This window comes from Caretta caretta, chromosome 6 (genome assembly GCF_965140235.1).
Source record: "Caretta caretta isolate rCarCar2 chromosome 6, rCarCar1.hap1, whole genome shotgun sequence".
Taxonomy (NCBI): domain Eukaryota; kingdom Metazoa; phylum Chordata; order Testudines; family Cheloniidae; genus Caretta; species Caretta caretta.
In genome coordinates, this window is record NC_134211.1 from 117,786,431 (window position 1) to 117,802,763 (window position 16,333).

The 16,333-nt window shown below is 41.9% G+C and overlaps 1 protein-coding gene across 1 annotated transcript in view; it reads left to right on the top strand.

The window, feature by feature from the left end:
- The window catches only part of KCNH5 (potassium voltage-gated channel subfamily H member 5), a 246,928-nt gene that overhangs the window by 183,156 nt on the left and 47,439 nt on the right, over positions 1–16,333 (top strand). The window contains exon 10 of the mRNA XM_048854484.2: positions 4,444–4,640. Coding sequence (XP_048710441.1) covers positions 4,444–4,640 — 197 coding nt within the window. The remainder of the gene's footprint in view (positions 1–4,443; positions 4,641–16,333) is intronic.

The window sequence follows — 16,333 nt, forward strand, 5'->3', positions numbered from 1 at the left end:
CATAGACAGTACACAGAAATAAAACCCCAGACCACATGGAACAATGAGATCAGTTTGATCAGCTAGATTGTTAATTTGGTTAGTGTATGTAGTTCCCAAAACAAAGCTGCAAAGTATCCTTAGAAAATGTTGCAAATATTTGAGAGTGTGGGCGATAAAAAATATTATACATGTACTATCGTTCTTCCCTTGGGAAAATAAAGTCTCCAAGCTATAAAATAAACCCTCACCGGGGCCCAATGCAAGGGTTATTGAAATCAATGGAGAGAGTGCTAAGAAACCTCTTTCTTAGATGCCTGGCTGGTGTGTCTTGCTCACATGCTCAGGGTCAAACTGATCGCCGGATTTGGGGGTCAAAAAGGAATTTCCCCCCAGGTCAGATTGGCAGAGGCCTTGCGGTTTTTTCGCTTTCCTCTGCAGCAAGGGGCACGGGTATCATCTGGGCATATTTCACCTCTTCATTTTCCTGCCACGGCAAGGGCCCCGGGCATTGGTGGCACCTCGCTCTTTCCTGGTCTTGGCCTGTGGCTCACAACAGTTCACTCTCCTGAGGACTGAAATGCTTTTGTTTAACTAAAGTAATTGGGCTCAATATAGGGATATCTGGGTGAAATGTAATCGCCTATGATTGACAGGCGTTCAGTTCTAGATGATCTAGTGGTCCCATCTGGCCTTAATCTCTATGAAAAGACTTTACTGGGTTTTGAATTAGACACTAAATCCCTTATACTTTGTTTCCTTTTAAGGGTCCTAAAAATGTTTGTAACTTTTGTTAAAATCAAGGTGAGCATTTTGTAAGAAATGAGGAGGATACTTCTGAATGCCACCCTCATTTTATACATTCACTTTTTCTACAGTAGCTGCTTCAGGTAATTTGGGTATCAGGCACAGTCCAAATATTGGACCTCACTCAGCATATTGCTAGAAAAGCAATTAGGCAAGAGAAGGGAATTTTGGCTACTCAAAGGGGGTGTCTTCCCAACTGTTAACCACTGTCAGAACAGCTATTTTAGGGCTCAAACTTGCCAATAATTATGCATATAACTTGCCACATATGAGTTAAGTTATTCATGTGTGCAAATATCCTTTTTGAGATGGAGTGACCAGCACTGCAGATCTACACTTCAGATCTGCCACTTCTCTGGTTTACAGTAAATATGAGGAAAGGTTTTAATCTTGAGATATTTGTCATGACGCTTGGTTCTAGCTGTGACATTGAACCATGTGTCTTTTCTTTTATGCAAAACTGGACTGTCACATTCCGGGGTACGATCCAGATCAGTGTGCGGTTGTATCACTGCCTGCCCCATAACCTTGGGTGCCTCACAATGCTTTGCTGTTGTAGTTCCCAGCACGGGATGTTCACAAACAGCCAAACAGCATGCAGGTCACAGTCTGGGTGTCTGTGTATAGGTGCAGCCCTGGTCCAGCATGCTTTGAATTTCTGTGCAAATTTGCTCTTATACCTTGCCAGTGGTGCGGTAGGACCTGCTGGGATGGCTGTAATCCTACAGTAATGGTCATATAAGTCAGCAAGTGAGTCTTCCCTGGTTTGCTAGAAAACACTTGTCTATGTTCTTGCAGCACAGATAACACCTCTGCCTTTTCAACTGGTGTTAACTCACCACAGAGATCAATGCTTTCCATGGGTGAGTCAGGTTGACGTTCAGTGAGGTAATGTGCCTCAGTTTCCCTTTCTACACAACAGCTTGTGTTGACCATAGCTTGCCTGCTGTGATAAGCTTTAAATCTGTTTACATGCACTAGCTGTGGGACACCATTACCATGCGACCTTTTAACATGATCTGTATCTTCATTCACCTCTTCTGTCACTGCAAAAGGTCCTTCCCAAGAATTCTGCATTTTAGTGCTTAGCACTAACCGCAGATCCTCCATTTCAAAAGAGCATTTACAAGTATGTTGGCCATACTGCACCTTTTGTTTGGACTGTTCCTGAGGTTAGTCTGATCCATTTCCATTAAGTCCATTAACTTCTGTAACAGTGTACCCTTCTCAGGAGTCTCAGATAAGATCCCTCACTTCTCTTCCATATAGAAGATCAAATGGGGCAAACCCTGCTGACTCTTGGGGCACTTTCCTATAAGCAAATAGCAAACAGGGTAACAATCCGTTAGTGACATTGTCCCAGACTCCGGTTCTCCTATTTGATTCTGAGCCTAGATTTTAGAATTCCATTGAACCTCTCCAACAGACCATTTGTCTCTGGGTGATATGGGATGGCTTTTAGTTGTTTTTCCCCAAACAACTTCCATAACTCGCTGAATAGCTGAGACCTGAAATTTGACCCACAGTTAGGTAAAATCTCCTTAGGGAAATCCAATCTGCTAAAAATAGCGAAAATTGCTTTTGCGACAGAATCAGCTTCAGACCAGTGAAGAGTTGTCACCCAGAATGTGATATGTACCTATCATTTCACTTTGCAACATCCAAATAAAATGAATAGTTTGAGCCACTACCTTTCTAATAGCTTTGGCCAGACCTAGCTTTGGAGGCATGGATTTTATATACACTAGTACCTGTAAATGTTCAGATATTTAGTTTTGTCTTAATCTAGTTGGTAAAGTCTTCAAGGCAGGAATGAGGTCTTCATATATGTTTCTACAGTGCCCATCCAGTGGGGCTCTGATCCTGATTGGGCTTTTGGACAATACTGTAACATCGATAATTAATAATATTATATAATTAAAATCACTTAATCTAATTGTTAGCAGCACTGGTCAAATGGCAGAAAATCAGATTGTCAAATACAACTAAATATAAGTACAATGTTCAGTTCACTAAGATTTGTGGGGTCAGTTTGTTTGTTGTTTGCAATTTTTCATTGCAATGACCGTTGGACATTCTTCAGAATGTTCACAAATTCCCAATATTTCACAAATTTTAGAGCAGATGATTGTGCAGCTGAAAACAACATAAAACACAAGCTCATTACAAATTACTTACCATTTGTTATTCTCCTGTTTAAAAATAAAATGTCATTCAGTTAGGGAGTAAAAACAGATGCCCAATTGCACAACACAATTCGAAAATATTTAATGCAAACAGTCATGGACAACAAGTAGTTAGAAAATTATTTTGTCAGAACTATTCAGTGAATGCAAATGAACAAGTTCATTCACAGGAATCAGGGTGTATTTGTGAATGATTTGCTAGCCAAAAAGGGAGTTGATTTTTTTAGCAAATGTTATTCTTAATTAATAGTTTGATTGGCTCTAATCGTTAGACACTTCAGTGAGGCTCAGATTCAGCAAAGCACTTAATAGCACATGCATAGTTGTAGCATGTGCTTAAGAGTAAAATTTTCAAAAACTGCCCCCCCATCCAGTTTTTAAAAGGAGCTTAATAAGTCTCATTTTCAAAAGTGACTGTCAAGCTTCCTTCCTCACTCTGAACTCTAGGGTATAGATGTGGGGACCAGCATGAAAGACCCCCTAAGCTTATTCTTACCAGCTTAGGTTAAAAACTTCCCCAAGGTACAAACTTTGCCTTGTCCTTGAACCATATGCTGCCACCACCAAGTGTTTTAAACAAAGAACAGGGAAAAAGCCCACTTGGAGACGTCTTCTCCCGAAATATCCCGCCAAGCCCTACACCCCCTTTCCTGTGGAAGGCTTGATAAGAATCCTCACCAATTGGTACATGTGAACACAGACCCAAACCCTTAGATCTTAAGAACAATGAAAAATCAATCAGGTTCTTAAAAGAAGAATTTTAATTAAAGGAAGGGTAAAAGAATCACCTCTGTAAAATCAGGATGGTAAATACCTTACAGGGTAATCAGATTCAAAACATAGAGAATCCCTCTAGGCAAAACCTTAAGTTACAAAAGACACAAAAACAGGAATATACATTCCATCCAACACAGCTTATTTTACCAGCTATTAAACAAAAGAAAATCTAATGCATTTTTTAGCTAGATTACTTATAGATTACTTACTAACTTTACAGGAGTTGTAAGGCTGCATTCCTGATCTGTTCCCGGCAAAAGCATCACACAGACAGACCAAAACCTTTGTTCACCCCTCCCTCCAGATTTGAAAGTATCTCTTTCCCTCATTGGTCATTTGGGGTCAGGTGCCAGCGAGGTTACCTTAGCTTCTTAACCCTTTACAGGTGAAAGGGTTTTGCCTCTGGCCAGGAGGGATTTTATAGCACTGTATACAGAAAGGTGGTTACCCTTCCCTTTATATTTATGACAGTGACTTTTGCACTTAGGAGCCTAAGTCTCATTGAAAGAGACCTAGGATCCAAAATTCATTATGCCTTGCAATGCTGAACAGAGCAATGCCTAAATACCTTTAAAAATCTGGGCCTAAAATCAGAATAATTGGGAACTGAAGAAAATTTGGGGAAGGGACTAATTGGTTTGCTGAAGAGCAGTGTATATGTGTGGTTTAATAAATGTGTCCTGCTCTTTTGCAGGTAAAGGCGATGTGTTTGGCGATATCTTCTGGAAGGAAACCACTTTGGCCCATGCGTGTGCCAATGTCCGGGCACTGACGTACTGCGATTTACATATTATTAAACGGGAAGCCTTGCTGAAAGTTCTGGACTTTTATACAGCTTTTGCAAACTCCTTCTCCAGGAATCTCACGCTCACTTGCAATCTGAGGAAACGGGTAATGCACTTGGTCTAATTCTCACCATTTCTAGGGGAAAAGTGATTGAGAACTGCCCACAAAGTCTGTGTGGCAAATAGCAATCCCAAATTTAGTCTTGATGTTTTCAGGTCAGTGCAGATTAACTAGACTTTCAGTAAAAGCTGTGGCTGTTCATTAATGGTGGCTCCTTAAAAGCTCCCTGTAGATCTGAAGTTCAGAGTATCTGCCGATGAGGGTGACATATGAATGACACTTATTTTCTTTTTTCATTCCTTTTACATCATATATAAGGCTGTGTTTTATAGTCCAATATAATCCAAATTATTACTTCTTCCAAGATGAAGTTCACTCTCCCATCTACTAAAATCTAGATCAGAGGCCTTGCTGATGGGACATGGACCAACTAAGAGGAATGTATTGATGTGAAATAATAAATTATACTCCACAAAGGTATTATGTTAATACCCGCTTCTCTTGCTTACTCAGTTTAGAATTTTAATATGTCGAGGTTAATCAATCTTGACAGTGATTTTATATTCACAACTCTCTCTTTTTTTAACCCACCTTCTCATTTTATAATCAATCAGCAAAGCTCACTATCCATGAGTCATTTCAAAGAACACTCGATCTGAAAATTAATTAGCTATAAAGATGTATCTTGAAAATAAGTTAACAGATCCTTTAATTCGCATTGCAGCTGCAAAATTTAATCTTTATGGAGGTGTTTTTAAAGATTGATGAGGATCATATACATTTGATTTGCATAGGAAAATCTCATAACAGTGATTTATAGATTATTGAGCGTTAACTGAAATCCTTTTACAGTTGAAATGGATCTTTTTTTTTTCTATAGCTGCATCTAGGGCATCTCATCTGAACTTACTGTAAGGCTATGATGATTTTTTAAAGACAATTCAGCCATAGAGAAAAAGGAGCTCAATGCTTATAGTAAAATAGGAATTGCGCAGCTGGACTGGTGGTTCATTGAGCCTAGTATCGTTCTGGCAACAGTAGCTTGTACAAGATGCTGCCCAGAAAAAAGAATGATGGTTCTTTAGTGCTGTCAATGCAGCCAGCAAAGTACAGGATGTAGGGAAGTGACTCAGCAGGGGGAGAGTTGGGAGAGGTTAAAATGGGCCTACAGATGCACCCAGTCTGAGTTAAGGCCGAAAAAGAGAGCACAGCAAAAATCCAGTTTAGGTTTAAGATTGTCATCTTACCCTCTCTTGTAATTCCCACCTTGCTACCTGCAATGTGCTATGAATTGCTAGTCCAGAGCTGAAAACGCTGCTCAAGAACCTGGGCAGAACCAGGACAGATGTGAGACCAGGGAAGAAATGCTTGAAGGCAATTTCATGGGACAAGCTAATACAACTCATTCTGTGTCAAAATATAAATTTTGCTTCTTGTGACTAAAAACCTGTCACGTAAACTGACTTCCTGAAACTACACCTTTTCCTCTGGAGGCATGCCAGAGCTTTGCATTACCGAAAGCAATGTGAACACTTTGCTGACAAAGCAGTGGACTGCAATTCCGCTATTCACATAGCGGAAATTTCCCTTCCTCCAAGGAGGAAGAGGGCCTTCTGGCAGTGGGACCAGTGTGCTCCACAAGGTGGGGTGCAATATAAGGGATGGCTGCACAGATACAGATGTGCAATGCAGAACCGAGTTCCCTGCATGCTAACCCCTACGGACCAGGAGGTGCAGTCTGGCGAGCACCCACAGTGTGGCTGCATGGAGCACTTAGACATGGATCCTCTGTGTTACAGCCACGGTAGTTACTACGCAGGGGCTGTAGTAATGGTGGTGGAGTGCCTATGCAGGCACTTGACACCCTGATGGTAATGGTGGGAGAATTCTTTTCACTGGTGGAATTACCCAGAGCAAAGCCTGGTATTTGGACTGAGCGTTGGAAGGGAAGATTTGTGCCAGGAGGATTTTCTTGCTGTGGCTGAAAGCAAAGAGGAGCTGAATTTCATAGTGAAGCTTATAAAGAAAGATATGTAGATTGGCTTTCACGGGAGAGGAGAGAGAGATCCCTGTTGGGTATGTAGGGCAGCAGTAAATATGAATGGATTGGCAGTAAAAGGTTCTGAAGAACGTGGCTATGTGGAATCACACATGATGTCTATCTGTAGCTTCTCAACATCCAGGAACTAGGTTTGGTGGGGGGAAAGGCCTTTTCCTAAAAGAACAATGCTGGGATATTCAGCCAGTCTGGTGCAGGGATTTCCTGTGCTTCATTCCTAGGCACTAGATAGATTTTTATGCTCTTAAACACCATACCCCAATCCAAAATCCTATTAAGTAAGTGACTTCAGTGGGTTTTGGATTAAGTTCCATCGGCAGAAAATGTTCATGCTTCCCCTTGTGTTCTATACTAGGGACAAAACAGTTAGTTTAAAGGTTCATTTCTTAGAAAATGTGGCCCTAACTATCCAACAGATGGTCCCATCAAGTGGGCAGAAGCAGTCGATCAGGTCACAAGAGATTGGACTGACAGGGCTGCACAATTGTATGACAGCAATTTGTGCAGTAGTCATTTAACCTAAATGGAAAGAAAATCATTTTCTCCTTTAATTGATTTGAACAGAAATATATTTAACACCTTTTTTAGTTAAGTCATCACTTCTAAGAGTCACCATTTAATTATAACAAACATCAACTGCTGGCTCTTCTGTGCTCAAGAAGATGGTTGTTTGTTTGCTCTCACTGTAGCAAACGCAGAGGTACAGAGAATTGTTCCCCCATCTGGTTTATTGCTTTACACGTGCACACACATTTCTAAAGCACTCTTTGCTTCAGCAAGCATTAAGATTTAATCCACAGACTGTACAGCAATTGAGGCATTTAAAAGGCTAATAAATTAGTAATAGTACTAAGCCTGAAAGGTTAGTTCCACATGACAAGAAAAGAGACAGACACATTGAGGTGGAGAAATAATGTTTTCTCACTCCCCAATAATATCCAGAGACCTGGCATGTTGAATAACTTACTTAACAGAGCTGTGCAGCGTGGTATTACCAACTCAAGATATTTTGTTGTTGTTGGTTAGATAGTTCATCCATCACAATAAATTTATGGGCCCATAAAATGAGAGTGGCTGCTAGCTTTTCAACCTGCAGCGATCTCTCCTGCTCAGAATGGCGAAGTGACTTTTAACCTGCAATTGCAAAGTGTTGCTTCTTTCTTTGTGTGCTGAAATGCTCGTGCCATATCTAACATCACTAATCCGGACTGCAAGGCAGGAACAGAACTTGGAACTTTTTCCAAGTAGAGAAAATAATTAAACTAGAAATATTCTTGAAAACTGCAATGAGATTCATGTCCATCTCTGAAAACTAAAGGTTAAAGACCAGCGCTTCGAAGGGCCCATCAATCAGTTACTAACTTCCGATGTGGGAGAGAATATTTATAACATGTAATTCATGAAATGCCTTTTGAGAATCTGTGCTCTTTGGATTAGGGCCTTGTTTTACAAGCTTGGCCTATGGAGCAATCAGAGCAATCAGACCCTGGCGAGTGGAGTTAAAAAAAAATTGTTAGTAAAGAGTCAAACACACAAAAATGAACATACTATTGGCGGCCAACATTTTACAAGACCTATTTTGAGTCAGCAAATAGGTTCCTGAAGAAAACAAGTACTTAGTTCAAATATTTTTAAATACACAGGTTTCCAGTTCTTGCTACCACTTCCAACTAGTGGCAAAATCCCCAGGTAGCAGAGAGACTGTCATATATTATATATTTTGTACGGTGTGTATTACAGTATGGGGTGTTGCCATTGACTTCAGTGAGGCCAATATTTCACCCGTGTTTTTTAAATATAAATGATTGCATGCTGTTATTTTCCACAGTGTCTGATCCAGTGCACAGGATAGATGGTGCTCAGGGACTGAAAAAGGGGTGTGTGATGAATGAGACTGTACCTATAGGATCTCTGGCATATTCACTGTTGGAATGTGTGTTAGAGAATGAGGCATAGGAATGCAAAGAGAGAGAGGATACATTTAAGGCAGTTGGAATGTCTTTATATATATAAATATATAATGGCTGATGTATAATTCATCTAACACAGTTTAAACATGTGAGGTTATTTACCTGCAGATCCTCAGGTCATGTCATGTCATGGCCCATTGTTTTTCTCTATACTTGAAATTAGAACAATTTATTTTTTAATCAGTTCCCTGTTTTTTGCTAGTGATTTTTAATCTTAGACCTTAAAAATACCATTGTTTTCATTTAAGCCAAATACTTGTATCTCTTCAAAGCGAGTTTCATATTAACGTCTTTGTTGGTATCCACATTCTTGTCCATTTTGGAGGCTTTCCTGAAAGCAAACTAAATGAGCATGTGGATTTAAGAACATATTAAAACTGGGGAACCTAGAACTATATAACTTCCAGAGTTCATGCATAGTTCCATCTGCTTAAAAGTGTCCTGGGGATCTCTGATACTTTTGCATGTTTGCTGTGAAAAGTCATTCAGCACGGTGGCAGTCTCCTTTGCATACAATTGTTCCCACTTTATTCAATGCAGTTTTGCCATTTATAATGAGCCTTTGTGTTGTGAGTTTATTGCACTTTTCAAAATAGATTCTGCACTCAGCTTTTCTTTGGCAATTGGTTGATAAAGAACATAGCATGGTGGATGTAGACTTCCTCCTTGTTAAAGGGTTCAAAAGACTTGCCTTTGAGACTAAGATCAAATTACTGGTCTCATTTAATCTAGGACTTTGGGCTAAATGGAATGGAAACTTTTGGGATGAGGCATTAGATCAATACAATTTTATGTTGGATGACTGATACTAAACTTTTTTTGGTCACTCCTCATATGTGCATCATTTGAGTGTTTCGTAAGAAATACTGTAAGGATGTTGAGGGGCTTTGCCACCCATTTGGGGTTGGGAGGAGATTACCAAGAGGTATACTAAGTATAAACTGCAGTGGTGAACTATAAAAACTTGCCACTTTTCCCTTAAATTAATACAGTTACCATAGTATTCACTCATACTCCCCTATACTTTAATATAGGATGCTGTAGACACTACAGTAAGGTTATTTAGGTCAGTTTGTGAGTCCCCGCATTTACATTAGGCAGCAGTTACTCAGACTTAGTCCAATTAAAGTTGATGGGGTTATTTGCGTTCACAGTCTGGCCCTTATATAACTCAGGCAATTGGTGAGCTTTCCTATTCCTGAGATAAGCTGCCTCACCCCGTTGGTGAATCCTTAGAAACGGTGATTCACTGCTTGTCCTGTGACAGTGATTCCTCTTTTGAGGTGTCACCAGTGGTGACAAAAACAGAACCCATTTTGGTTAAATAATTTTCCACAGCATTATTAATTAAAAGAAGCTGTCCACGAATAATGGAAATAGATTAGTCAATGAAAGATCCTGTGGAATTCATGTCTCTGTCTCCATGAGTGAGAACAGACCACCACGTGTATTCTGGCACTGCATCCTGGCAATCCCGGTGACCAAACCTGTCATTGTTGATGTTTTTCTTTCTTATACGGAGCATGATTCTCTGCTCATTTTAAGTCGGCGGCACAGGATCAAGACTGTATGAAGTCAGAACCAATAGCCCAGTTTCTATTTTGGCTTATAGAGCTTGCTGGGCCTTTGACTCTAGGTTCATTTTCAAACTGTGGGTGGCTCGTGCCTAATGAATTTTCATTTGACCCACTTCTTGTTGATATCAATTCAGTTCAAATACTCAGACAAAAACATTTTTGTTTCTTTATATGTTTTTGGGCCATGGGTTATCCAACCAGTCGCTTGCCACTTTGACCCAAGGGAGGGATGCTTAGAAGGCTTCTTGCACTCAGCGTTGTGAAACGTACCTGCCCTTTCGTTTACCAAAGGCAAAGACAACAACTTCAGTCACAGGCCTCGCTTTGGGATGGCTAGTAACTGGCATTTGGCCTATGACAGCAGCAAACTGCAACCCATTCAGCTGGGCTAGCAAGTGATTAGGGTGGGAATGGAGCCAATGAGGGGGAGTGGAGCCTGCCTCTTCCCACCCACTTGTTCCAGTGTAAGCGAGTGCTCAACGCATTCTTACTACCGTGTGCTCGGACCCTAAGCCCAGGAGCCTGGTGGGCATGAATATAAAGGGGAGCTCACTCCCTCTTATATTCCTCATGAGTGCATAATCCAAGTCACAATTTAGCCTTGCTTTTGGAGTTCACCACACTTACCTCTCCATCCCCATGTGCAAAAGGAACGATCGTTTTACACTGTCCCTTCCCTTCCTCGCCCCTTAGCTGGCCTTGTTCTAGCTCGATGTGCTCTCCAGGGAAGTGAGGTCCTATAGATACAGGTTAGCTAGACTGTAGGGTAGAGCAGCCATGCTGGACAAAAATCAATATGATTTCATTTTCTTCACATCCTAACAGACCTCATGGTATCCTTTATGACCTTAAGAAGCTTTTGTATATGACAAAAACGTTTTATCACCTGTTTTTGTTTTAGTGACAATTCCTTCCAGGTTCTTCCTCTAGAACCTGCTGTTATGTTAGCTTCTGATCCTAGTCACTTAACTTCTGAGTGGTGAAGAGCTATTGCATCTAATGGCAGTTAATTACGGTGCAGCACTCTGATGTTAGACTGTGATGTTTGCAGTGAAGCATTGTGTCAGTATCCAATCAGGTGGCATCTCTCTGACCCCATCTCATGACAAAGGATCCAATTCTGCAACCTTTAGCCACCCTGAGTACACAATGGGTATGTCTACACAGTAAGTGAGGGTGTGATTGTAGCATGACTAGGCAGTGCCCATGCCAACTTTAATGTAAACTGAACAGATAACAGCAGTAATGTAGGCATGGTGGCATGGGCTTTTATATGGACTAGCCACTGGAGTATTTACCAGCTCCCTGGGCTTGATTTCTTGTTGCTAGACCATGCTACCTTCTTCTATTGTTACTTGTGCTAGCTAGATTAAAGCTAGCATGGGTATGTTTGTCTGTGTGACAATCACACCCTCATTTGCCATGTAGACACTCATAGAATCATAGAATATCAGGGTTGGAAGGGACCCCAGAAGGTCATCTAGTCCAACCCCCTGCTCAAAGCAGGACCAATTCCCAGTTAAATCATCCCAGCCAGGGCTTTGTCAAGCCTGACCTTAAAAACCTCTAAGGAAGGAGATTCTACCACCTCCCTAGGTAACGCATTCCAGTGTTTCACCACCCTCTTAGTGAAAAAGTTTTTCCTAATATCCAATCTAAACCTCCCCCACTGCAACTTGAGACCATTACTCCTCGTTCTGTCATCTGCTACCATTGAGAACAGTCTAGAGCCATCCTCTTTGGAACCCCCTTTCAGGTAGTTGAAAGCAGCTATCAAATCCCCCCTCATTCTTCTCTTCTGCAGACTAAACAATCCCAGCTCCCTCAGCCTCTCCTCATAAGTCATGTGTTCTAGACCCCTAATCATTTTTGTTGCCCTTCGCTGGACTCTCTCCAATTTATCCACATCCTTCTTGTAGTGTGGGGCCCAAAACTGGACACAGTACTCCAGATGAGGCCTCACCAATGTCGAATAGAGGGGAACGATCACGTCCCTCGATCTCCTCGCTATGCCCCTACTTATACATCCCAAAATGCCATTGGCCTTCTTGGCAACAAGGGCACACTGCTGACTCATATCCAGCTTCTCATCCACTGTCACCCCTAGGTCCTTTTCTGCAGAACTGCTGCCTAGCCATTCGGCCCCTAGTCTGTAGCCACTCCCTTTAGCCACATGAGCAGGCCCATCTGCTGCAGTGTACAGTTACTGAATCAAGCTCGGAGTTTCTCAGCAGCTCTGTCCTCCAATCTCTTGGCTGATGAGGGATGCCTCGCATTTTTGCACCCCTTCTAGGACACAGAGATTTGAATTTGAGGTGGCCAAAGCAGGGAAGTGGGTCGTTGGAGGGCTGCGGATGTCTCTGCCGGGTACAAGAACAGCATACGGATTCAAAGAGAAAACTGCTCTGGCTTTCATGTCACCCCAGTGGGCCACTGCAGAAAGTTGTGGGACTATAAGCACACCTGCTCCTGCACCCGCTCCAGGGTGCAGCGTGTTCCCCACCCCAGGCATTTGGCCAGCTCCATGAGTTGATGCGGAGATGGCTGACAGGTTTGTAGTCCTGCCTCCTCCTTCCCCCTCAGGTACTCAGATAGCAGGGGGATGGACTAAAAACCTAGCTAGCTAGCAGCTCAGGGAGGGAATGCAGTCATACCTGCCTTTGCATGAGCTGCACAAGGGAGAGGGGGAAGGCTCCTAACGTGCTCTCACTGTGCTAACACTCACATAGGGGCCAGGCACGGTCTGCCCTGTAGATTGTATGTTTGAAGCTCACAGAAGCTTATGCTCAAATAAATTGGTTAGTCTCTAAGGTGCCACAAGTCCTCCTTTTCTTTTTATGTTTGAAGTGTAAACTGATCCAGAGGTTAACCAATGTGCTAACGGTTTTAATGCTATCCCGAGGCCACATTAATCCTGTAAGGGACTAGCTGGCTCCTTTTCTACTCTGGATGTAATCACTCTGTTAAATACCTACTCTAGAGGTCTGAATCCTGCTTGCATTTAAGCAAGTGGAAAAATACCCAGTGACTCCACTGACAGCAGGACTGGCCCAACTAGTAACCCTTGGCCACACCAAGGGTGGCCTGTTAATTTTCAATAGTTACAAAACTTCTCTTCCAAAATGTAAAACAAAAGAGTCTTTGATTTCATTTGTCAGGACAATATTTCAGTGGTGATTTTTTTACTGGAGAATACAAGCCTGTTACAGTGCTTTTCCTTCAAGGGTCTTTTAATGTTACAGTACATGGGTGTACTTATGTGCATACAGACTGGAAAAAAATCACATATTTTTTTGCATGTTTAAGAGTCAGATCATCAGCTGATGTAAATGGAGTTATGCTGATTGACACCAGTGGAGGATTTAGCTCTCTGCTCTCTTTTTCAACCACGTGAAGAAATGCAATCTGAATGGATTAACAAATCTATTAATCCGTAATATGTAAGAGACCGAGCTCATTCATAGAAAAACAGGTTAAAGTCAATTACAATGGTCACTTACACGTGACTGAAAATTAATTACGTTAGCTTGTAGTTAGTTAAATTTATGAAGTTACACTGTGGGACGATCCAGCTCCAGGGTGATTTATTAAGGTGCACTATTTGTAAATTAATACCTATTTTATTCTGTTAACAATGCTCTCAAAATTAACGGATGCTTCTTATTTCACCCAAGCATTATGTAGGCTATCAAGTAACATTGATCAAAGATGGTTCTGTACACGACCTGCATGACAACTTAAATAAATAAAGGGGTTTATTTTAAGTTTTTGACCCTTTAAACATTTTTAAAAAAATAATGTTATGGTGTTTCTTCTCTGTTGTGTGAAACTGATACTTTCATCTCCCTCTTCCGCAGCTGGGAGGGAATAAGAGTATGCTGTGCTGCAGAAAGTGGAGGACCAATATCTCCATTTTAATTTTGTTTATTGACAGTAAGATAGCTTGGGTATTGCTCTCCTTTGATATTATTGGGAAAAAACCCAACAGTGCAACTAGCAGCAAACTCCAGCAAAACTCCACTTCCAACACAGTCCAATAGGTGGGACATTCTACATCCAAACCATCCTGTATAAACAATCACCTCCATCCTCTTAAAAAAGTCAGGCGAACAGATGGTCCTTGCAGATCCAGCTCTTTCAGACCAAAGCGGGAAGCTGCTTCCACAGCTGAAAACACTACCGCCTGCCCCTTCTCTGTTAAATGCAGGAAACTGCTACTCAAGGCTCTCCTCCTACCTCTACTGCAGCGGTATGGCATTGAGAGAGTCGGCGGGTCCCACTCAAGTAGCTTTTGCCATTCGTGAGTAATGAGCCCATCCCAATCTTGTGGTGATAAAATCTTTAAACCACAGTGTCATATATTCTACTTATTTATGTATACAGACATGTGGTGTGAATTTGTGTATGTATGTGGGTAGGATAGTAACTCTTAATCTGTGGGAACTCACTGTTAGGGAGAATGAAAAATATGATCATCTGGATCTTTTTTGTTTGGGTCTCACTTATTGGGCTGGGACAGAACCACTGAGCGCAGATTTTTGAAAAAGAATCTTGATTGCCACTTTAATCTCTCCCTCACTGGCAAATCATTCTGCTAGTATTTTGTTGACTCTGGTTCTCTAGGTTGTTCTGCTACTATAATACTTTCCCACCTCATGGGTCTTCACTCTCTATTTCTGTTCACAAATCGGTCTTTTGAGTCTAAAAATATGGTGCTTGGATTCTTCTTCAGTTAGGCATATATCCAAAAGAAGTGGAGAGGGGTTTTTACAAGGTTGGAATTTGGTTCATTTTGCTGCCCATTGATTGTGCTGAAGAACTGCCCTGTCAGGTCTATGAAAACAGTAGAGTTCAATAAAGCTTATTGGTTGAATGGTGGCAGTTCAAAGGGGAGAGCCTTCCTTGTTTGTACGTGTGTGGTGGGGGAGGGATAGAGAAATCCAAGAACACTACGGAGGAATTCTTATTGAATAGAAAACAAAGCTAATGCTTAGAAAGCTGTTTGGGTTAACTGGGAACAGGAGCATATCAGACAATCACTGCAAGCCTTCTACAAGCGCCTTGCCTCAGATTTTGCCTCATGTGGAATAACCCATAGGAGAACTAAAGCTGGGTGGAAAAAATCCATTTAGTTGAGAACATGGGTTTTTCAACACATCATGTGATCCGGGAGGTGGGATTGGTTTGCTACCCACAGAACAGACAGGATATCCCTGCCCCATGTGAAATCCCTTGCATCTCAGGACATCTGTGTGTAGCTCCAGATAATCAATGCTGCTTCTCCGATCTTGGGTTTCCAGTGCCTCCCAAAGAGCCATGCTACCATGGCTTCTTCACCTGTGCCTAGCCCAGTGCATCCAGGGGACTTTGAAGGTGTGGAATCAGAGGACATTTAAGCTACTGCTGAGAGAAGCCAGTTTACTCTGCAGTATCCCTGCTGGCTTCCAGAAGATTGGCACTTCTGAAAGTGGTTCCCCCGGAGTTCTGAGCTACCCCTGACCAACTATGGAACCGTCCCCACTCAAAACCCACAGAAGTTCAAGTAAGCAGAGTGTGCGTAGACAGGATCCCATGGGGAATGAGGACCAAGTCTATATTACCTCAGCCTCCTTTCAGACATCCTTTCACCCAAAGCTATAGAATATCAAGGTTGGAAGGGACCTCAGGAGGTCATCTAGTCCAACCCCCTGCTCAAAGCAGGACCAATCCCCAACTAAATCATCCCAGCCAGGGCTTTGTCAAGCCTGACCTTGAAAACCTCTAAGGAAGGAGATTCCACCACCTCCCTAGGTAACCCATTCCAGTGCTTCACCACCCTCCTACTGAACAAGTTTTTCCTAACATTCAACCTAAACCTCCCCCACTGCAACTTGAGACCATTACTCCTTGTTCTGTCATCTGCTACCACTAAGAACAGTCTAGATCCATCCTCTTTGGAACCCCCCTTAAGGTAGTTGAAAGCAGCAATCAAATCCCACCTCATTCTTCTCTTCTGCAGACTAAACAATCCCAGTTCCCTCAGCCTCTCTTCATAAGTCATGTGCTCCAGCCCCCTAATCATTTTTGTTGCCCTCTGCTGGACTCTTTCCAATTTTTTCACATCCTTCTTGTAGTGTGGGGCCCAAAACTGGA